This window comes from Stylophora pistillata, chromosome 1 (assembly GCF_964205215.1).
Source record: "Stylophora pistillata chromosome 1, jaStyPist1.2, whole genome shotgun sequence".
NCBI classification, from domain to species: Eukaryota; Metazoa; Cnidaria; class Anthozoa; order Scleractinia; family Pocilloporidae; genus Stylophora; species Stylophora pistillata.
The window spans coordinates 14,645,971-14,668,791 of record NC_142519.1 but is presented as its reverse complement, the minus strand read 5'-3'; the positions used below and the strand labels follow the sequence as shown (position 1 = coordinate 14,668,791).

The following is a 22,821-nucleotide window of genomic DNA, read 5'->3' as shown; positions in this document are numbered from 1 at the left end:
ACTGCTAATGGAGGGGGATCATGAACACCAAATAACAAATACCCCGTGTCCCTATTACCTGTATACCTGCATTTTCCAAAGTGTGTGAAGGAGCAGCCCCTAACCTGATTACTGGAGCGAAAGAAACGCTTGTCCCAACCTCAGAGTGGAAATAAAAAACAAACACTCAATAGAAATATTAAACATCCTTATGACAGACATGATACTTAACGCTGTGGACAAAAAAGAAATGACTGCCTCTGACAGTTTAGACCATTCATTCCTTCTAGCGAAGCCAAGAGTCCTTGGCCTTTTTAATATCTTACTTGACTGGTTTAAGAGCTGTCAGAAAGATCACCGTCTGTTCGTGCTGGATCCCAACGTGTCAGAATCTCGGATGACGGTACATGGTGTTCCCCAAGGATTTATTCTTGGACCAGCGCTTTTGAACATCTAAATAAATGATCTCCCAAGCATTTCTAACATGTGCTCCCTGGAATACTATGTAAATGATTCCAAAATGTACCTGTCGTTTCAAGTTAAGACCTAAGAGAAAGCCGCTGCTCTTTTGACCGCAGATTAACAGAATCATTGCTGCTTGGTGCTGCACACACAGTCTCTCACTAAACCCATATAAGACAAAACTCCTACTTCTAGGGACACATCAGATGCCAGAAGACTTCCATAGAACTCTCCTTTGGAAACAGATAATGCCAGTACCTTCGCTTAGAAATTTTAGGACAATATTGTACTTTACTCTAACTTATAATAAGCATGCCACCGAAGTTGTGTCAAGATGCACTCCCAGGCCTATGCCAGCTCGAGTGAAACGCATTCTTGAGAGGCAGTCTCTGATAAAAATTGTAACGCTTTTGTTTTTGGTAGGCTATATTATCGTTCATCTGTATTGTTAGTGCAACACGTCAAAGAAGATCCTTACAAAATTGCAAAACGTGCAAAACTTTGCCAAATGTATTAGACCAAACAATAAGAAATTCGATCATATAACACCAGCATCGAAACAGTTGGAGTGGCTCCCAGTGCGTCAAATGCTAAGATTAAGAGATGCTGCCCGAGTCGTGGCCCCATGCAATTGCCTATGCTAATTTAACAAATGAATGCCCCGTCTTGCACATAAAGCAAAAGAAATGTATCTTTAAAATATATGAAGGTAAAAATGCATGACATGAGGCATATGGCATTGTGCCGATGATACACACTTAATACCTTCTTTGAGAAGTATCCGATTCGTCGTGTTTCACGAGCCCCGGTAAACGAAGCTGTCCGCCATCACCACATATACGAATGATGCACGATCCTCGCATTAGAAAGCGCTATTTCTGCAATAGCGAAAATCAGACCTGAAAAAGAACATTCATCGTATTACCACATATGCTAATATTTCTCGTGGATATCACTTCTGTGAGATCTTTGTATGCTACATTTCTTTTATTCTTGACCAGACACGCTCCATTTCACTCTCAGTCATACAAATGTCCTCACCCTACCCCAAACCCAGTGTTTGTAAACTCTTCACACCGACAATTAATGTTCGAGATGGTCGACTGGTAATCGTGGGCGCGCAACGAGAGCAAGTGAGGTCATCGAGGTCGCGGGTTCGAATCACGCCATAGGAGTTATTCTTGATCTGGCTTGGGGGCCAATTAACTTCTCCCCGAGTATGATTTGGAGCTGGCGGACAAGGAGTAACTCTCGAACTGGCTTGGGGGCCGAGTGACTCTTCCCCATAAAATTCGCATTTTGCTTTTGCTGTCTTTTCTTTTTAAGTCCCCTAAGTAAAGTAATTTTTTTAAAATTTATTTTACCTTTTTTTTTTATCAAATTATCCCCACCACTTTCGATAACAAATGGACCCTTTTTTCTGTTCTTAACGACTTTTTCATCGTCATGAAAGATCTGGAATGTGCATCCAGTGATACATCCAATGTTTGCACCTGCAAGAACTGGAGCGACAGAAGACAGTAGAGGGCCGTTAGACTAGTTAATTAGTGAATTTCAATCACTGAATTAATTCTTTGGTCGGTATTTAGTTTTTGCGTCTCTTAATATTATTTCCCTTACACCATGTCTTTCTAAACTGACTGAGGATTTAGTCGTTACTAATTATGTCAAGCCCGCCGCCTTACGAATTTTAGACGATCGCCAATACGGCGCTGTACCGAAATCCCCTACGACCCTAGTGTCGCGACTATAATTACCTTGTTTTAATTCAGATAACATTTAGTTCAATTTGTACGCTTTACGTAACTATGATTGACATCATGTGATAATGACGCGATTCGAGACCACGCGGCGTTGTTGTTTTTTTGGTTTTTAGTTTAGTCGCCATTTATTTTTTCGTTCAATGTAAAGTTTCGTTGGAATCAAATACAGTTCTTACACATCGAAGAATGTTTGGTCAGCGTAGTGATCACTTTCAGGTGACACCTAGCTTTGTTGGAAATGTTTCATTGCTAGGCGAATGCTATAAAAGGCAACGGCTCTTCTGTTAGAACTATCTTATTTAATTACAAGAAAGCCTTCGACCTGATCTATCCCAAGATCCTCACCGCTAAACTATGTACTTTGATCTTGCCACACTCCATCATTAATTGGATAATCGATTTCCTTACCAACCGTCACAAAAGAACAAAACTTGCCCGAAGAATGCGTATCTGAATGGGGTTCGGTGCCCTCTGGTGTTCCTCAGGATACCAAACTGGGCCCATGGCTCTTAGTCATCATAATCAATGACTTGTCCATTATCGGCGCATCATTATGGAAGTACGTAGATGATACAACAGTTTCCGAAATAATTCCCAAAGGCCAGTCAAGTAACACTCAAGAATATGTCGATTCTGTGGCGGACTGGTCCGTTTACGTTGACAACCGGTTCCAATTGAACACCGAAAAGTGTAAGGAAATTCCTGTATCATCAGTCTAAGAGCAATGCTGATCTATCACCTTTATTCATTAACGGTCACGAACTAGAAGTTGTTCAGAATGACAAACTTCTTGGAGTGACTATTACAAACAATCTTTCTTGGAACTTACACATTAATGAAACTGTCAAGAAAGCGTCTAAACGACTTTATTTTGTTAGACAGCTTAAACGTGCTAGGGTCCCTACATCGGCGGACTTAGTAAGATTCTACACATGTATTAGATCGGTCTATGACTATGCTGTACCGGTTTTTCATTCATCTCTGCCTAGTTATCTAATTAACGACTTAGAATGAATTCAGAAAAGAGCTCTATCAATTATTTTCCCTCACTTATGTTACAGTTGCGAGACGCGGAAATTCAAGCACTTTGACAGTAACAAGTTCTTAAAGGATCTCAATCAAATGCCAAGGGGCCATGTCGATTTGTATTCTGACTCAAAATGATTACACGTGGCGTGAATAGAAAAAAATGTCTCTCACCTATGTCGACAAACATGCATCACCTAGTGAAAATAATCCGTAAAAAGTGATGTCCACAGTGGATTACTGGTGACGTCCTGAGCAAAACCGGGAGAGATCTCCTCAAAAAATTAGAGAATCTCTTCCAATGAACCAGCCCCATGGGATCAATATAAGTGTGCTAGAAACCGGGCAAATAACGCAATTAAGCTTGCAGAAACTCTACGCGTCTTCCAACCTGAAAGCTAACAAAGGATATTTGCGAAAACATGAAACCTAATTAACAAGTTAACCTCCCGCACCAGAGGCAAGACGTCCAATATCGAGAAATGAAAGGTGATAACAAAGTAGTCAGTGATCCCATAGACAAGGTTAGACATAGTGGGAACTTGTAACGAACAGTTTACTAATATTGCGCACATATTAGCAGAACATATTCCTGCTGTAGATGTAAATCATGATGCTGAATTCTATCTGGAAATTACTGGTCCTATGCTTTTCCTGATACATATTATTGATCTCCTCAACTGCCTGCTGGCCGCGGCGCCAAGGATATTTGCTGATGACAAAAACATTACACCATCGGCTAAGACGTTAACGGGTCTCAAAGAAACCTCAACCCATAAACGAAGTAACTTAAGCTGCTGGCTTAAAGCCAACAGGCTTAGTTTAAACGTTACCAAAACAGGGCTAATGACAAGGCGGAGATTATCTGTCTAAAATGTAAACGATGAAATTAGTCAACGATCAAATCATCAAGAGGGTTAGACATATCAAATCCTTGGGTGTTAACGTACATGCTCACCTTACTTGGCGTAAACACGTTAAAGAAATAAGCAATTCTGAAGTATATTCAGCGATAGGAACCCTCAAACGGGTGCGACCCTTTACTCCGAAGGAAACTACCACTCGAATTTAATTGAATTTTGCCAGACTTTGATTACCGTAGCCTGGTTTGGGACTTTCCCTGTGGCTACTTGACTGATAAGCTCCAGAAAGAGCCCCAGTTAACGAGTCTGTCCGCCGTTACCACATATGCTAATATTTCTCGTTGATGGCCTCCATCAGTTCTTTGTATGGTTCATTTTCCTAATCCATTGCATTCTCAATCAGACAAACGTCCTCACCCTCCCCCCCTCCCCACGCCGTTATTTAAAAACTCTTCACACCGACAATTAATACTAACTTAAAGTGCACCTAAACCCCAAATTTTTTTTCGCTTAACGAAATAAGCTTATTTTTTGGAGCATTTCTGTGCAAAATTTTTTTAATTTGCTCAAATCTTTAATTTTCTGTGCCCAGTCAAAATACGGAAAATCGGCCGCCATCTTGCCCCACGACCGAGTTTAAAGAAGAATGGCTCTAGCGGGTAATGTGACGTCAAATCGAGAACACGAAAGTCTGCATCTCACACATTTTCACTTGTTTGGGAAGATTGTCGTCGATATTGTCCGAAATATGCCGACTAGGTGTGTTGTATGAAGAATGTATGAAGCGCGATACCCTCTTGCAAATTTCGCACGTTGCTACATCCTTCTACAACACACTTAGTCGGCATATTTTCGGACAATTATCGACTACAACCTTCCCAAACAAGTGAAAATGTGTGAAATGCAGACTTTCGTGTTCTCGATTTGACGTCACATTACCCACTAGAGCCATTCCTCTTTAAACTCGGTCGTGGGGCAAGATGGCGGCCGATTTTCCGTTTTTTGACTGCGCATAGAAAATTGAAGATTTGAGCAAATAAAAAAATTTTTGCGCAGAAATACCAAAAAAAATAAGCTTACTTCGTTAAGCGAAAAAAATTTTTGGGTGTAGGTGCACTTTGAACGAGTTTCGAGATGGTCGACTGGTAATCGTGGGCGCGCAACGAGTGCATGTGTGAGGTCATCGAGGTCGCGGGTTCGAATCACGCTATAGGAGTTATTCTTGATCTGGCTTGGGGGCCGAATAACTTCTCCCCGAGTATGATTTGGAGCTGGCGGACAAGGAGTAACTCTCAAACTGGCTTGGGGGCCGAGTAACTCCTCCCCGTGAAATTCTTTATCGTTTTTGTTGATGCTGTTGTTTTTTCCAATTTATCCTCCTTATCATCATGGTTTTTTTTCCTTTTCCTTTTTACCTTTTTTTATCTTTTTTTGTTTAAGCAGTTATCTTTTTGAACCACTGTGGTATTTTTCTGATATGGATTTGGTATTCAATTTTTAAATAATATTGTTATAAAGGGTTAAATTGATGCGGAAATTAAAATGTGGCTGAATTCTTCTTATGATTTACTTTTGATAACACAAGCAAATGTAGGGTGAGCAAAAATAAGAGATTACTTGTAAAATTTGGAAGTTCTTGTATACGCAACTGTTCCTATTGTTAGACTTGCCTTTTCGTTGATTAAGTATTTTAGTGACACTTAATTCCTCCTACAAGTGATATTTCTTCGTTGTGTTTTGATTTTTGATTTTGATCTTTACAACTAGGGCCTACAGGAATCGTACGTGAAATGCCAGAGTTAACTTTTAAAAAAAGTTTCGTACCTTCTCTGTGTTTGGCGTTCTTTCTATCCCGCGGAATGTCATTTTCGCGACTTTTCGTCACCCCGGGGTTTGCATTTCCAACACCAGTTTGCTCCTGGTCTGTAAGTTTGGAGATATTTGCATTCTTAGTCATATAAACGTCCTCACCCTTCCCCCCTTCCCCAAGCCGGTATTTAAAAACTCATGACACCGACAATTAATACTAATATAATGATGAGTTTCGAGATGGTCGACTTGGGGGCCGAGTAACTTCTTCCCGTGAAATTCGCACTTTGCTTTTCTTTTTAGTCCCCTTAGTATAGCAATTTTTTCTTTTCTTTTTTACCTTTTCCTTTTTTTTTATCCTCATCACTTTCGTTAACAAATGGACCCTTTTTTCTGTTCTTAACAACTTTTTCATCGTCATGATAGATCTGGAATGTGCATCCAGTGATACATCCAATGTTTGCACCTGCAAAAACTGGAGGTATGGAAGACAGTAGAGGGCCGTTAGACTGGTTAATCGATTAATTTAATTGATAGAATTTCCATTCTAGTATCTTTGGTCGGTGTTTTGTTTTTTCGTCTCTTAATGTTATAGTGTGCTGTCCCATATTGACGATCTTAGAGTTTTTACGTATTCTTCTAGAGTTGATATTTTAGTAATCAACGAGTCTACATGCAAATTAGACTCCCCAGTGCATGATAACAAAGTCTACTTGCCTGGCTTTGAACTTGTAAGGAAAGATAATAAAGTTAACGGAGGAGTGGAGGTGTTGTTTGTATTGCTTGCGCACAAATCTTAACTTCCGAATACATAACGATCCAAACAGAAATGACTTGGAGTGTCTATTTTTCGAAATCAATAAGCCATTCTAAGTCAGTACCTGGTACCGACCCCCAAACTCTCCATCTGATCTTTTTGATATCTCCGAAAGAGTAACTTCCAAAAGTGACGCCAAGAACAAAATAATTATACATACTTGGCGATGAAAACTGCAATTTGTTGCCCGAAACAACTGCACATTTCTTCCTTTCTGAATATAACTTTTTTCTTTATGTTTATGGCTTATGCTAGTCAATTAGGGAACCGACACATTTCACTTCTCTTTCTAATAATAAAGTATTTACGTATGATGCCCGATTCTCGCAGTAGATAGCGCTATTTATGCAATAGCGAAAATCAGACCTGAAAAAATTCAGGCCTGTACGGGACTCGAACCACTGACCTCTGCGATACTAGTGCAGCGCTCTACCAATTGAGCTAACAAGCCAACTGGGAGCAGGCCGTTAAGTTGATTCGTAATAAACCCGTGAAAGTGATAAATGAGATACAATGAATATAAGAAGTTCTTATATTTTGAACTGCGGTATTAGATACGTATGATGCACGATCCTCGCAGTAGATAGCGCTATTTATGCAATAGCGAAAATCAGACCTGAAAAAAATCAGGCCTGTACGGGACTCGAACCACTGGCCTCTGCGATACTAGTGCAGTGCTCTACCAATTGAGCTAACAAGCCAACTGGGAGCAGGCTGTTAAGTTGATTCGTAATAAACCCGTGAAAGTGATAAATGAGATACAATGAATATAAGAAGTTCTTATATTTTGAACTGCGGTATTAGTTACGTATGATGCACGATCCTCGCAGTAGATAGCGCTATTTATGCAATAGATACAACTGCTATTTATGCAATAGATACCGCCTGATTTTTTTCAGGCCGTACAGGCCTGAAAAAAATCAGGCCTGTACGAGACTCGAACCATTGACCTCTGCGATACTAGTGCAGCGCTCTACCAATTGAGCTAGCAAGCCAACTGGGAGCAGGCCGTTAAGTTGATTCGTAATAAGTACTAGTATCGCAGAGGTCAGTGGTTCGAGTCCCGTACAGGCCTGATTTTTTTCAGGTCTGATTTTCGCTATTGCATAAATAGCGCCATCTACTGCGAGGATCGTGCATCACGCGTATCTAATACCGAAGTTCAAAATATAAGAACTTCTTATATTCATTGTATCTCAATAAAGTATTTATATAGCGCTAGTTTTCTCAAAGTCCAAAGTATTATATTATTATTACTATTACTTCTGTTTCTAATACTTTAATTGATTTTATGCATAACAAACTCCCCAGATAAGGTTTTAAGATTGGGTGTCATTCACCTTGGTATAGGTGATCATTCTCTTGTTTTTTTCGACGCGTAGGGCCTACTGTGACCATAATGATCCTCGTGCGAGCGAGACGCAGCGATTCAAGCACTTTGACAGTAACAAGTTCTTAAGGGTCTCAATCAAATGCCATGGGGCCATGTCGATTTGTATTCTGACCCAAATTAGACGTGGCGTGAATAGAAAAAAATGTCTCTCAACTATGTCGACAAACACGCATCACTCAATGAAAAGAATCCGTAAAAAGCGATGTCCAAAGTGGATTACCATTGGCGTCCTGAGCAAAACCAGAAGAAGAGATTTCCTTAAAAAGAAGACAATCTCTTCCAATGAATCAGCCCCCGGCATGGGATCAATATAAGCGTGTTATTAACCGGGCAAATAACGTAGTTAAGCTCGCAGAAACTCGATGTTTCTTCCAACCTGAAAGCTAACAAAGGTAATTTGCCAAAAATATGGAACCTAATTAACAAGTTAACCTCTCGTACCAGGCGACAGACGTCCATTATCGGGGAAATCAAAGCTGACAACAAAGTAGTTAGTAATCCCGTAGAGAAGCTTAGATATAATGGAAACTTTTAACGAACACTTTACTAATATTGCGCACGTATTAGCAGAATATATTCCTGCTGTAGAAGTAAATCCTGAATTCTTTCTGGAAACTACTGGTCCTATGCTTTTCCTAATTTACATAAATGATCTCCTCAACTGCCTGCTGGCCGCTGCGCTAAGGATATTTGCTGATGACAAAAGACGTTAACGGGTCTCAACTAAACAATAATCGCTCCATTTCCCTATAACCTGTATACCTGAATTTTCCAAAGTATGTGAACGAGCAGGCCAGGCTTAACCCGCTTACTTCCCCCAACCCGGTATTTAAAAATCACATCCATCTACGAAATTGCATTTGTGAAAACAAGTAAGACTTGTTGCCAAAACGTCTTCACCCTTTCACTCCCAAAATTTCATTAGCAGTTCTCCTAACAGTGTGCAATACAATTCTTATGATGTGGTTTTGGAGAATTTCGCATTGGATCAACTAATAATCCTATAGACCACTTTCATAAATGGCTGCCAGATTAATATTCTTTTATTGAAATTTAAATTAGTCTTTCTGGCCTCGCTTGAGAAAATCTCTTCTTTTGAATTTTGAACTGGAGAACGAGGCCAGAAATGCTAATTTGGATTGAAACAAAAGAATATTAATCCGGCAGCCATTTATGAAAGTGGCCTATGCATGGTGGACATTTTGCTTTATTCTCATTACTTGTCTGCTTGATTTTGTATTGATGTTCTAAGAAGAAATTCTCTCTTGGCCACTAATGGAAGTTAACGTCTCAAGTAGCGGTTTTCTATGAAGTGAATTTTTTTTTTGTACTGAGCAATGACCATTTAAAGCGCAAAAAGTTTTTGCCGTTGATAATCTGACAAAAGAAACGTAAAATGTAAAAGGAATATACATTTGTGTTTCTTTGTGAACTGAACATAGCACATAAATCCAACATTCTAGTATCTGGTCTAGTATTGGTCCACAGCCAACCTGTTATGGCCACCTGTCGGGGTGAAATGCGACGCTGGCCGCGGGCCTGAATTAACCAACAGTTATTTCTTTACAACATAGTCCTTCCTTAGATGTTTTTAGCTCATTAGGTCCTCTGTGCAGCTGAACTGGTCTAGATCTCAAGGTGGGTAACTTTATAAAGAAAGTCGTTGTGGTGCTGCGTCGTTGGGGGCTATGACAAGATCGTCTGGCTCATGTAAATTGCCCATTTCCGAATAATCTTTGGCCTCTTTTTTAAGCGAGACGTGGTGTTCATCTTTGTTATATGGTTATAAGTTTTCATTCTCATGCAAATCACTCCGCAACTGATTTTCATACAAAAGGTTAAGCACCAGGCCTCGTTTTGGAAAAGAGATCAAAGGTAATTCGGAAATGGCCTATTGGCCAATATAAATTGTCCAAAGCAAAGAGTTGTTAAAGCTGATGTTTCGAGTGTTAGCCCTTACTGATCTCATTTGTCTGATCTTCAAACTCATGTCAGCAACAACACCGTGACAAGTAAGTAACTACACCTAGCAGTGACAAACACTATCACTCCTCAAAACCATTTTTACTTAATATACAATAATATTTTATCTGCTGTCCTATCAAATGTTTGTGATCAGAGATGGAATTGATGGTAGCAGATGTTTTTAGTTTTACGGTGAGCGAAAGTTTTGCCATGTTCAGAATGTGATACGATTTGTAAACTGGTGTGCTTTTCGGAGGTATCTGTAGGTTTTGTCCTATTTCATGTCCAATAATAATTATAATGATGATGATTCATTCCAACTTAAGTTTCTTGAGAAAACAAATCTTATAGCTTATTGTCTTAAAAGCCGGCCTTGAACAGGCACACTGCATCTTTTTTTTAATCCGAAATACTTTTAGCGAACATAACCATATTGCCTCAGTTAAAAACATAACATAGCATAAGATTCCGAAGTTTTAGAATCCGATTTTATAAATCAGTTTGATATAACCGTATATGAGCGTAAGAGCAAACCACACGTATCGGATACTTGCTATTCTAAAATTGAATTTTCGTTAATGCCGGATGACATGCAAGAATAAATTAAAAAAAGCTAAGATTTCAGGCTTTAGTCGGTCCTATGTTGGAGTATTTGTTCTGACGAATACCTTGCGCCCGTGAAATTAGCGGATTATTTATTTCAACCAACTTAGAGCCAAATCTAAAAGATACACAGTGCTATACTTAGTTTACAAAAGCTGAATAGTCACGACAACTCTTCTTTATTAAAGACCATGCTTTCTACCTAAACCTTAGAGAATTAGTTCATGCTTAGCGTGTGTATATCAAGTTATGAATGCACGATGGAAGTTTGTTGAGCAAGAGAAAGAAGCGTAATTAAGAGTTTAGCTTCTTGAGTGCTCTCCAAACTTCCTAAGCGCATCCATTTAGAAAATAGTAAAGCCTTAGCCGTGCTCTGTACTGTTGTAAAGTACTTAGGACGCGGCTACTTGCTAGCTTGCTCATTTCCGAAATTTCAGCTTGAGTGAGGTCTGGAAAAAAGGTCGGATATTGCACAAATTAAAAATTACTCTTGCGTCAGGTTTCCCAGGTAATCACATCCACTCGACGGGAAGTATGAGTACAAGGTAAGGAAGAAATGACCAAGAAATATTTCAAGACCAAAGCTTTATTCAAACAATTTTAAATTTCCTGATAAGAGGCTTAACACAAACAAATCTCTGCTCCAGGTGCAGTCGAGAGCAACTTTAGCTCCTTGAGTGCTCTCCAAACTTCCAAAATGCATGCAAACTCGATAACTGTATACGCACAGCTAAAAGCCGCATGCATGAACACATCAGACACAACTTGTGTTTGAAGAAAGAGTTTTATCATTATTTTGTCAGGTTTCCGAGGTAATCGCGATCTACCCAAAAACTATGAATGAAAAACAAAGCAAAAACGACCAAGGCATGTTTCGAGATCAAATCTTTATTCATAGAATTGTAAATTTGCTAATAGGAAGCAAAAATGAACGAATTTCCTGCATGTACGAGACTTCAACATGCTTGAATTTTTCATTACTAGAATTTACGGCCAGAAAATTTCGTAGGTTTGTGAGGGAATTTCTGAAATTGTACGATTTTAAAATTAAAATCTTCTATTGAAGAATACTTTAAGGAAATATCAATCTGCGTCGTATGTTATAATAATTGTTACTTCACTCACGAATCCCGGAACTCAGTAAACGACGTTTTTTTCTAGGACACAAAGCCCTAAATGTAGTTGTTAATTTCCTCTATACAGATCAAAAAAAATCAACTAAAGGAGACGAAATGTTCAGATCATTGGTCCTGTTCTGTTCAGCTTTCCTGCCGTTTATGGTTTTCATAACAGTGGAATCAGGTGGGTCCATAGACAATTTTTAATTAAAATGTGATGAGAATAGTTTGCTTTGTATTCCATCGCGTAAATATCTGAAAGAGAATCATTGGCTCACGAAAACGATTAATGAAATTGCGCACAGTTGCAATTAACGTCACGATGTAAATTTCAAATTTTGTCAGTTGTTCGTTAGAAATGAAAGACCTTTAACGAACTGCTTAAAACTACTGGTAAAGAGATGAAGCTCCAACTTTTCTTTGCTAGAAACTGGCAGCCTTGATTTAATTAGAAGGCATCCCTTGGAATGATGTCGATGCACCGCGGGAGCTTACTCTAAGAGCTTCCCGCGGCAAGCTAACACCAATTTTTTTTCACTAATGTTTTTACTCGCGTGAAGGACTTCGCCGAAAAGGACGGAATCCTCGTTGTCTAGATGTTTTTTTTGTTTTTTTTTTTTGTTTTTGTGTCATGAGCGTGTGACAAAAAAAATAAAATTCAAATCCTCACAAAGAATCAAACCTTAGACCCGCGGATTCAGCGCTCTGATGCTTGATACCAAATCTCTAGACCAAATTGAATATTTTCGTCTGTTTTGGGGTACTTTTCGAGATTTAATGAAACTGTTTTTCCAATTGTCATTTCTACTAATATCATTGTTCTTATGATCTAGAATTGAAATGTCAAAATTTCGGATCGTTGTTTATTTTCGCTTGGTGAACGAACTTTGTTGTAAACCAGACATTCGACAATGTTCGTTCTAATATTCTTGGTCGATTCAATTTTTAATTTTGCAGTGGTGAACGTGAATGATCCAATTACCCCGGAACAGTACCAAGCAGGGATTGTCAGAGCAGGATTTTCTACGAATTGGTTCAAAACGAAGACGCCGATGAAAAAGTACTGGGAACAGAACATCATAGACGTCCATGAAAAAGGCTTTAGCAACTTAAGACTTCGATGCAGGGCAGATCTCTACTCATATGACTACTCTACCGTCAAATTCAAACGGTTTCTTAGCGACCTGACGACCGTTGTCGACCATTGTCTGAAACATGATGTGGTTCCAATCATCTCCTGGGTTCACCATCAAGCAGAGGCCTGCGCCATGGAAAAGGACTTTAAAGCCTATGTGAATTGGTGGACAGCGGTAGCACGGCAGTTAAAGGACAAGGACTATAGACTGAGTTTTAATCTTTTTACAGAACTAGGAAAAGACACTTGCGAACGAAATCACAAAAGTGACGAGAGTCTTCGCGAGAATACCGAGAAATATAACCAATGGACCATGAACGTGACGCACGAAATTCGACGTACAGGTGGGAACAACCCTCAGCGTATTCTGATTTTGGGATCTCCCGGAAAAACTGCCGAGGACTTATCTAAAATTGATTCAAAAATCTATGAAAATGATAAATATATGATGGCTGAGTGGCATCTTTATGCCTCTGGACCAAACAAAGTGCTCGGTTCCCAGAAGTACTGGAGCAGTGACGGCAGTTCTGAAGGCCAAAACAATGTCAAAACTGCAATTAAACACGCAACTGATTATCAAAAGGGGGAAAACGGTTTGCTGACATATCTCGGAGCGTGGATGCCGCAAGATAACGCAAATGGTTCGATAACGGAATCGGAAGCCATCAACTTTGCCCGTTTCTTTGTTTCCGAGCTGCACAACGTGAACATACCATGGTCTTTGAACGTTCTGGATCGCTACTATGATACCAAAAAAAAAAAATGGCTGACGGGGAACCAGACGATAAAAGGGCAAGCGCTAAATATGTCCAGGATTTTGGACAATATTCGTGAAGTAATGCCATAAATCTGAAAATAAGGATATAGACGAGTCTAGGTTAGTAATCGTCTGCGCATTAAATGTAAATTGGAATAGTCACGGTTTCAGTGTTTATAACAGGATTGTTACTAGAATGAGGTCAAATATATTAAAAACCTAACTCAGAGGAAACTACTGTTCTTTCTCTCTGTGCTATGGTCCCTTCAGCATGGGTTAGATCCTTTATGTCCATTAGCGTCAATCACGAAATCCGCATCATCGATCATTTGGGTTGAGAAGTCATGACAGAGCGTAAAATAGCTCTGACTGTGAGGTTGATGAAAGGGATGGAAAAATAACTCGTTATGAGACATCTATCATTTGCATTAGTGTAACTTGTTGGGGTTTTCTTCCGCACTAAACAAAATGCGAAAAAACCTTGTAAGATATTTTAGCGGAACAGAGATAAGAATTAGCTCACAAACGTGATGCTTTAAAGTATGAAGGTAGATCCTGGACAAAATGTTCGATTTTAACCTTGGAAATTCCCTATCCTCTTTTAAAAGAATGGCACGAAATTGTACAAGAAAAAAACGTGCTGTTGCGTGACATATCCGAAGGAAGTTTTTTCGCATACATGAGCTCCCGTTCCAAACCGCTGACTGTCACGGATTTCTGGCCATGTTGTCTAAACTGACACAATGGCGACGTTGCTTCTGAAAGAACAGCACGGCAAAGGTGTGTTTCCACCACGTTCTGACCAAGGGAAGAACTATGCCAAGTGTCCGCCTGTGCCTCCACGTCGCTTGTGGAATCGACGAAAGACACCTGTGGCATAACTCAAACTCACAAAAAGGACAAAAAGCCAGGAGCTGACGATAGCATGTCCGTAAGCCATGACTGAGCAACCTTCGCTTAATAAACCCAGATAAGACAAAACTCCTACTTCTAGGAACACATCAGATGCCAGAAGACTTCCATGCAACTCTCCTTCGGAAACAGATAATGCCAGTACCTTCGCCTAGAGATTTTAGGACAATATTGCACTTTACTCTAACTTATAATGAGCATTTCACGGAGTTGTATCCAGATGCACTGCCAGGCCTATGTCAGCTCGAGTGAAACACATTCTTGATAGGCAGTCTCTGATAAAAATTGTTAACGCTTTTGTATTTGGTAGACTATATTATTTTTTCTGTATGGTGCAACACGTCAAAGAAGAACATTACAAAATTGTAAAACATGCAAGACTTGTCGCACGTATTAGGCCTAACAGTAAGAAATTCGATCATATAACGCCAGCTTTGAAACAGTTGGAGTGGCTCCCAGTGCGTCAAATGCTAAGATTAAGAGATGCTGCCCGAGTTGTGGCCCCATGCAATTGCCTATGCTAAGTTGACAAATGAATGCCGCTTCTTACACAAAGTGAACATAAAGTGAACATAAAGTGAAACAAATGTATCTTTGAAATATATAAAGGTAAAAATGCCTGACACGAGGCGTGTGACATTGTGCCGATGATATACACTTAATACTGTCTTTGACAAGTGTCCGATTCGTCGTGTAAACGAGGGTGTCGGTCATTACCAAATATGCTCATATTTCTCGTGGATATCGCAGTTCTTTGTATGCTTCATTTCCTTTATTCTTGACCAGACACGCTCCATTGCATTCTCAGTCATATAAACGTGCTCACCCTCCCCCCCCTACCCCAAGCCGGTATTTAAAAACTCTTCACACCGACAATTACTACTAATATAATGATGTGTTTCGAGATGGTCGACTGGTAATCGTGGGCGCGCAACGAGTGGATGTGTGAGGTCATCGAGGTCGCGGGTTCGAATCACGCTATAAGAGTTATTCTTGATCTGGCTTGGGGGTCGAACAACTTCTCCCCGAGTATGATTTGGAGTGGCGGACAAGGAGTAACTCTCAAACTGGCTTGGGGGCCGAGCAACTCCTCATGTGAAATTCTTTATCGTTTTTGTTGCTGTTGTTTTTTCCAATTTATCCTCCTTATCATCATGGTTTTTTTCCTTTTCTTTCTACCTTTTTTATCTTTTTTTTAAAGCAGTTATCTTTTTGAGGCACTGTGGTATTTTTCTGATATGGTTTTGGTATTTAATGTTTAAATGATATTGTTTTAAATAGTTAAATTGATGGTGAAATTAAAATGTGGCTGAATTCTTCTTATGATTTACTTTTGATAACACAAGCAAATGTAGGGTGAGCAAAACTAAGAGATTACGTGTACAATTTGGAAGTTCTTGTATACGCAACTGTTCCTATTTTTAGACTTCCCGTTTCGTTGATTAAGTATTTTAGTGACACTTAATTCCTCCTACAAGTGATATTTCTTCGTTGTGTTTTGATTTTTGATTTTGATCTTTACAACTAGGGCCTACAGGAATCGTACGTGAAATGCCAGAGTTAACTTTTAAAAAAAAAGTGTTGTACCCTCTCTCTTTTTGGCGTTCTTTCTATTCCGCGGAATGTCATTTTCGCGACTTTTCGTCACCTCGGAGTTTGCATTTCCAACACCAGTTTGCTCCTGGTCTATAAGTTTGGAAATATTTTTCAACGTGGTCAAACACCGATTAGGGATTAGTATTTTTGCTAGCTTAGAGCTGTGTCCCTACGACTAAGGACACGGACAGCGAATTGTTTCGTATTATGTTCAGCAAGCACTCATACACGAGGAAAAGAAAGAATTGGAGTTATCCGGTAAGGTTGGTGTGGAGGAAGCCTTGACGGGATCCTTGAGAGGGATACGTCTCGGAATCGGCCAATATCTTTTAAATGAACGATGGGTTAGGGTTAGGTTAGAACCAACTCGGTCCATGAAGGTCAACTGAATATCGTCAGTGTCCATTGATAGTAATGGATACTCGGAACATGTTACACAACCTTGCTCGTCGTACAGGAATGTTTGAAGACTGGGAAAGATACCGTTGGTACCGAGATCGAGTCAAGGGAAAGCTTCTTATTGCTAAAAAAGAACATCTTCATAAATAAATCCATAATTAGAGAGAAATCCTTTGTGATTGTGTTACGGGAAAATTGACTGATTTTACCCTGTGGATGTTTAAGCATATTCATTCGTTGTTTTTGGAATTTTAGCATTCTCAATTCATACGAGTTTCTTCCATTGCTATGTTTTAAAAAGATAAAAAGCTACAAGTAAATTTTGAATAGCCAAAGTTAAATTGTACAGCTGCATGTTGGTGCTTTTGTTATTCGTTCTTTGTGAAATTTTAGGTAAATATAAGTGTTAATGGTCTTTCCTGCAAAATTAGTTCTTATGTTAGTTGGCAGCTGAGTTTATACTCCTTATTTTAATTTCCTTTCATACGATAGTTTCCACACCAATCTTGCTTAGATAAGAGGAAAATTTTAATTGTATTTTTCATTTTGTTTTGTAAGCTGCCTCATTGTAATTTCCATGGGTATACTTTCAATACCAGGGCTGTGAATTCTCACCTAAGTTTCCTATTTTCAATGGCCTAAAGTTTATTGAACCTGCTCTTTCATTTTCGAAATATAAATATTTCAATGTAAATAATTTTGCTTCAAAGAGAAGTTTTCCGTTCCTTTGTAATTCTTATTTAAATATTTTGGATATATCAATGAAGTTGAAATGGTAAATTGGCCACCGTAACGATTACAAAAGCTGACGTTTCGAGCGTTAGGCCTTCGTCGGAGCTCCGACGAAGGGCTAACGCTCGAAACGTCAGCTTTTGTAATCGTTACGGTGGCCAATTTACCATTCCAACTTTTTTGATATATCCAAATTATTTCGTTACTCCCACCGACGCAGCCCCAAACAGTTTCTTTGGAAACTATCAGCCTTTATTTAAATATCGTCAGTTTAGAGAACAATGGAGGCACGCGGTCGATAGTACTTAAGCAAGCTTTGATGATTATATTCTTGATTACAAACTTGAGTACGCTAATTTTTTAACCTGACCTAGAATAAAAGTTTACTATGGAACCAAAACGCTGTCTCATCCTTGACGTCCCTACAAGCTCGCTCGAAGTAGACCTCCGTGTACCAGGAAAGCGTGACGAGTTTCCGTTCTCGGTGCCGAGCGGTCTCTACCGAGTTAATTTCTCCCAGTTATGGTTGTGTCGTCCGCGAAGGTTCAGTTTTGCAGTTCGGGCGCGAAAACCTTATCGTCACAATTGCAAAAGATTTACCCTGACAGAAACCCTCAGCTGCCACTGCTTTCCTAATTAATAATTAAGGAGTTTCAGTTCCATTCTGTTTCGTTTTGAGAGATACGCAAGATCGAACACTCCTTTCCCTCCAATAAGGCGCTTGGGCTCGACAAAGTTCCGTTATAAAGGATGCCCTGCCTTGCATTCTTTCCACTCTGACAGAAGTTCTTCTTTATAAAAGAAACAGTCGTCATTCCATTGCTGAAGGAAGGGGATCAGGAGTACCAAACAAAAATCGCCCCATGTCCCTATTACTTGTATACCTGCATTTTCCAAAGTATGTGAGCGAACAGCCCTTAACCTGCTTACTAGAGCGAAAGAAACGCTTCTCCCAACCTCAGAGTGGAAATAGTAAAAAACAAACATTCAACAAAAACATTAAACATCCTTATGACAGACATGATACTTAACGCTGTGGACAAAAAAGAAATGACTGCCCCTGACAGTTTAGACCATTGATTCCTTCTAGGAGAGCCAAGAGTCCTCGATCTTTTTAATATCTTACTCGACTGGTTTAAGTGCTATCTGTCGGAAAGAACACCGTCTGTTCGTGTTGGATCTTAACATGTCAGAATCTCGGATCACGGTACATGGTGTTCCCCAAGATGTATTCTTGGACCGGCGCTTTTGAACATCTAAATAAATGATCTCACAAGCATTTCTAACATGTTTTCCCTGGAATACTATGTAAATGATTCCAAACTGTACCTGTCCTTCCAAGTTAAGAACTAAGAGAACGTCGCTGCTCTTCTGACCGCAGATTTACAGAATATTGCTGCTTGGTGCTACGCACACAGTCTCTTAATACATACATACATACATACATACATACATACATACATTCATTTTATTGCAACTCCGTAAAAGGGCTTTTCAGTACAATAATAATAACGCTCGAAACGTCAGCTTTTGTAATCGTTACGGTGGCCAATTTACCATTACAACTTTGTTGATATATCCAAATTATTACATAGCTTTTAAAAGTTCATCAGTAACGTAGATAAGGGCAGTCTCTTTGGAATGTAGTTTCCTGTTGCCATTTTGGTGAATGGAGAGTTTATTGTTTACGGAAAGAAAGTCAACAAACTGTTTATGAGCAAGCCTCTCACACACCTTGGAGAAGGTAGGAAGTAAGGAAATTGGTCGATTGCAGGAAGGCTCATCCGAATTTCTGTCTTTGGGAATCGGGATAACTTCTGCAGCTTTCCATACTTTTGGGAAGACACTCGGTTCAAATGAAGTGTTAATCAATCTGGTGATTATGGTGGAAGTGGCTGGTAGGCTGTCTTTTAAGATTCGTGCAGATATCTTATCATATCCAGGTGATTTATGGCAAGAGAGGCCCCTAATTACACATTCCACTTCTCTTTCAGTAACAGGCTTAAAGTTGAAGCAATCAGAGCAGTCATATGAAGTCATAAGTTCTTGTTGGGTGACCACTTCAGTAACGTCCAATAATTCAGTAACTCTCTTGTATCAAATGTTTGGCCTTGAGAGCAGTCAATCTTCCAACGGACGTAAAATATCTATTGAATTTGTTGGCAATAGCAACATGATCTTCTGTATTGCTTAGTGACTTGGCAGTGTTGTTTCGAGACATGCAGCGGTTTATAACTTTCCAAATAGCATTAGTATTTCCTTGGTTGTTAAGGATTTGTTCTCTCAAATATATATACTCAGTACTACTAGTATTAGGGGTTCGATAAACAGTACATAGAATAAATGACTTACACTTTTGGACCTGAACTTTTATCCAAAGCTGTTGGATTATCATTACCAACACTGGACAGTTCCTCAAAACAGCTAACTTTAAAAGTGTCTCTAAAAAAATGCCCAGGCCGCCACCAGATTTGTGATCACCACGATCCAGGTATTTGCATTACACGGCTATCAACTGTAAAATCCAACCAGGTTTCCGATAACGTGAATATGTCAAACATGTGTTCTTCAATAGTGTGCTGTAAGAGAATGAAATGCTCTCTGGATTTCAAGGATCGAATATTCAAATGAGCAATTTTGATGTTTGATTGATTAGCATATTGGTTAATCATCACGCTTGATTCTCTTTCCTTGCGCTTTCCATTAAAGTTAAAATTCTGACATTTTTTCGAACCTGAACTAGGCTGTGGATGTATATCCCCGCTGAGAATAAGTTGTAAAGCCGAAGGATTAAAGCTGGAAGTTCCATTTGGTGAGTAAAGTAGCCTTCGACCAAAGAAGCGTCGTCTAAACTGACACAATGGCGACGTTGGTTCTGAAAGAACAGCACGGCAAAGTTGTGTTTCCACCACGTTTCACCATTTCACCCAGGCAAGAACTATGCCAAGTGTCTGCCTATGCTTCCACGTCGCCTGTGGAATCGACAAAAGACACCTGTGGCATAACTCAAGCTCACAAAAAGGACGAAAAGCCAGGAGCTGACGATAGCATGTCCGTACGCCATGCCTGAGCAACCTTCGCTTAATAAACCCAGATAAGACAAAACTCCTACTTCTAGAAATACATCAGATGCCAGAAGACTTCAATGCAACTCTCCTTCGGAAACAGATAATGCTAGTACCTTCGCCTAGAGATTTTAGGACAATATTGCACTTTACTCTAACTTATAATGAGCATGTCACCGAAGTTGTATCAACATGCACTGCCTGGCCTATGTCAGCTCGAGTGAAACACATTCTTGATAAGCAGTCTCTGATAAAAATTGTTAACACTTTTGCTTTTGGTAGACTACATTATTTTTCTTCTGTATGGTGCAACACGTCAAAGAAGAACACAACAAAATTGTAAACCATGCAAAACTTTGTCGCACGTATTAGACCTAACAGTAAGAAATTCGATCATATAACGCCAGCTTTGAAACAGTTGGAGTGGCTCCCCGTGCGTCAAATGCTAAGATTAAAGAGATGCTGCCCGAGTCGTGGCCCCATGCAATTGCCTATGCTAATCTAACAAATGAATGCCACTTCTTGCACAAAGTGAACATAAAGTAAAACAAATATATCTTTAAAATATATAAAGGTAAAAACGCATGACACGAGGCGTGTGAGAAGTTTCCGATTCGTCGTGTAAACGAGGGTGTCGGTTATTAGCACATGTGCTAATATTTCTCGTGGATATCGTAGTTCTTTGTATGCTTCATTTTCTTTATACTTGACCAGACACGCTCCATTGCATTCTCAGTCGTATAAACGTCCTCACCCTTCCCCCCTCCCCCAAGCCGGTATTTAAAAACTCTTCACACTGACAATTAATATCAATATAATGATGAGTTTCGAGATGGTCGACTGGTAATCGTGGGCGCGCAACGAGTGTGCATGTGTGAGGTCATCGAGGTCGCGGGTTCGAATCACGCTATAGGAGTTATTCTTGATCTGGGCTTGCGGCCGAATAACTTCTCCCCGAGTATGATTTGGAGCTGGCGGACAAGGAGTAACTCTCGAACTGTCTTGGGGGCCGAGTAACTCCTCTCCGTGAAATTCTTTATCGTTTTTGTTGCTGTTGTTTTTTCCAATTTATCCTCCTTATCATCATGGCTTTTTCCTTTTCTTTTTCTTTTTTTTATCTGTTGTTTTAAGCAGTTATCTTTTTGAGCCACTCTGATATTTTTCTGACATGGTTTTGGTATTTAATTTATAAATGATATTGTTATAAATAGTTAAATTGATGGGGAAATTAAAATGTGGTTGAATTCTTCTTGTGATTTACTTTTGATAACACAAGCAAATGTAGGGTGAGCAAAAATAAGAGATTACGTGTAAAATTTGGAAGTTCTTGTATACGCAACTGTTCCTATTTGCCTTTTTGTTGATTAAGTATTTTAGTGACACTTAATTCCTCCTACAAGTGATATTTCTTCGTTGTGTTTTGATTTTTGATTTTGATCTTTACAACTAGGGCCTACAGGAATCGTACGTGAAATGCCAGAGTTACCTTTTTAAAAGAAAGCTTCGGACCTTCCGCGGAATGTCATTCTCGCAACTTTTCGTCACCCCGGAGTTTGCATTTCCAACACCAGTTTGCTCCTGGTCTATAAGTTTGGAGATATTTGCATTCTTAGTCATATAAACGTCCTCTCCCTCCCTCCCTCCCCCAAGCCGGTATTTAAAAACTCTTGACACTGACAATTAATACTAATATAATGATGAGTTTCGAGATGGTCGACTTGGGGGCCGAGTAACTTCTCCCCGTGAAATTCGCACTTTGCTTTTCTTTTTAGTCCCCTTAGGATAGTAATTTTTTCTTTTCTTTTTTACCTTTTTTCCTTTTTTTTATCTTCATCACTTTCGATAACAAATGGACCCTTTTTTCTGTTCTTAACAACTTTTTCATTGCCTTGATAGATCTGGAATGTGCATCCAGTGATACATCCAATGTTTGCACCTAAAAAAACTGGAGTTATGGAAGACAGTAGAGGGCCGTTAGACTGGTTAATCGATGAAATTAATTCATTGAATTTACATTCTAGTATCTTTGGTCGGTGTTTTGTTTTTTCGTATCTTAATGTTATAGTGTGCTGTCCCATATTGATGATCTTAGAGTTTTTACGTCTTCTTCTAGAGTTGATATTTTTGTAATCAACGAGTTTAAATTAGACTCCACAATGCATAATAACGAAGTCTGGTTGCCTGGCTTTGAATTTGTCAGGAAAGATAATAAAGTTAACGGAGGAGTGGAGGTGGTGTTTGTATTGCTTGCGCACAAATCTTAACTTCCGAATACATAACGATCCAAACAGAAATGACTTGGAGTGTCTATTTTTCGAAATCAATAAGCCATTCTAAGTCAGTAACTGGTACCGACCCCCAAACTCTCCATCTGATCTTTTTGATATGTCCGAAAGAGTAACTTCCAAAAGTGACGCCAAGAACAAA

The 22,821-nt window shown here is 39.4% G+C and overlaps 1 protein-coding gene across 5 annotated transcripts; it reads left to right on the top strand.

Annotated features, from left to right (window-relative positions):
- The first annotated feature begins 9,623 nt into the window (after positions 1 to 9,623).
- On the top strand, positions 9,624 to 14,980 carry LOC148741345 (uncharacterized). 5 transcript variants are annotated; one of them, XM_088739517.1, is made up of 4 exons: positions 9,640 to 9,750; positions 11,180 to 11,225; positions 11,884 to 11,982; positions 12,756 to 14,980. In XM_088739517.1, the coding sequence occupies exons 3-4, from the start codon at positions 11,913 to 11,915 to the stop codon at positions 13,778 to 13,780; spliced, it is 1,095 nt and encodes a 364-aa protein (XP_088595643.1). In that variant the 5' UTR covers positions 9,640 to 9,750; positions 11,180 to 11,225; positions 11,884 to 11,912; the 3' UTR covers positions 13,781 to 14,980. The 5 variants fall into 5 exon arrangements, with proteins under 5 accessions (XP_088595648.1, XP_088595643.1, XP_088595654.1 ...); XM_088739528.1 differs by lacking the exon at positions 9,640 to 9,750 and adding an exon at positions 9,836 to 10,124; XM_088739522.1 differs by lacking the exon at positions 11,180 to 11,225 and having other exon boundaries at positions 9,624 to 9,750.
- The last annotated feature ends 7,841 nt before the right edge of the window (positions 14,981 to 22,821 follow it).

Coding starts and splice junctions, on each gene's coding strand:
- LOC148741345 (XM_088739522.1), top strand. CDS start 11,913: ATGTTCAGATCATTGGTCCTGTTCTGTTCAGCTTTCCTGCCGTTTATG. Junction 11,983..12,755: donor TTTCATAACAGTGGAATCAG/GTGGGTCCATAG, acceptor TTAATTTTGCAG/TGGTGAACGTGAATGATCCA.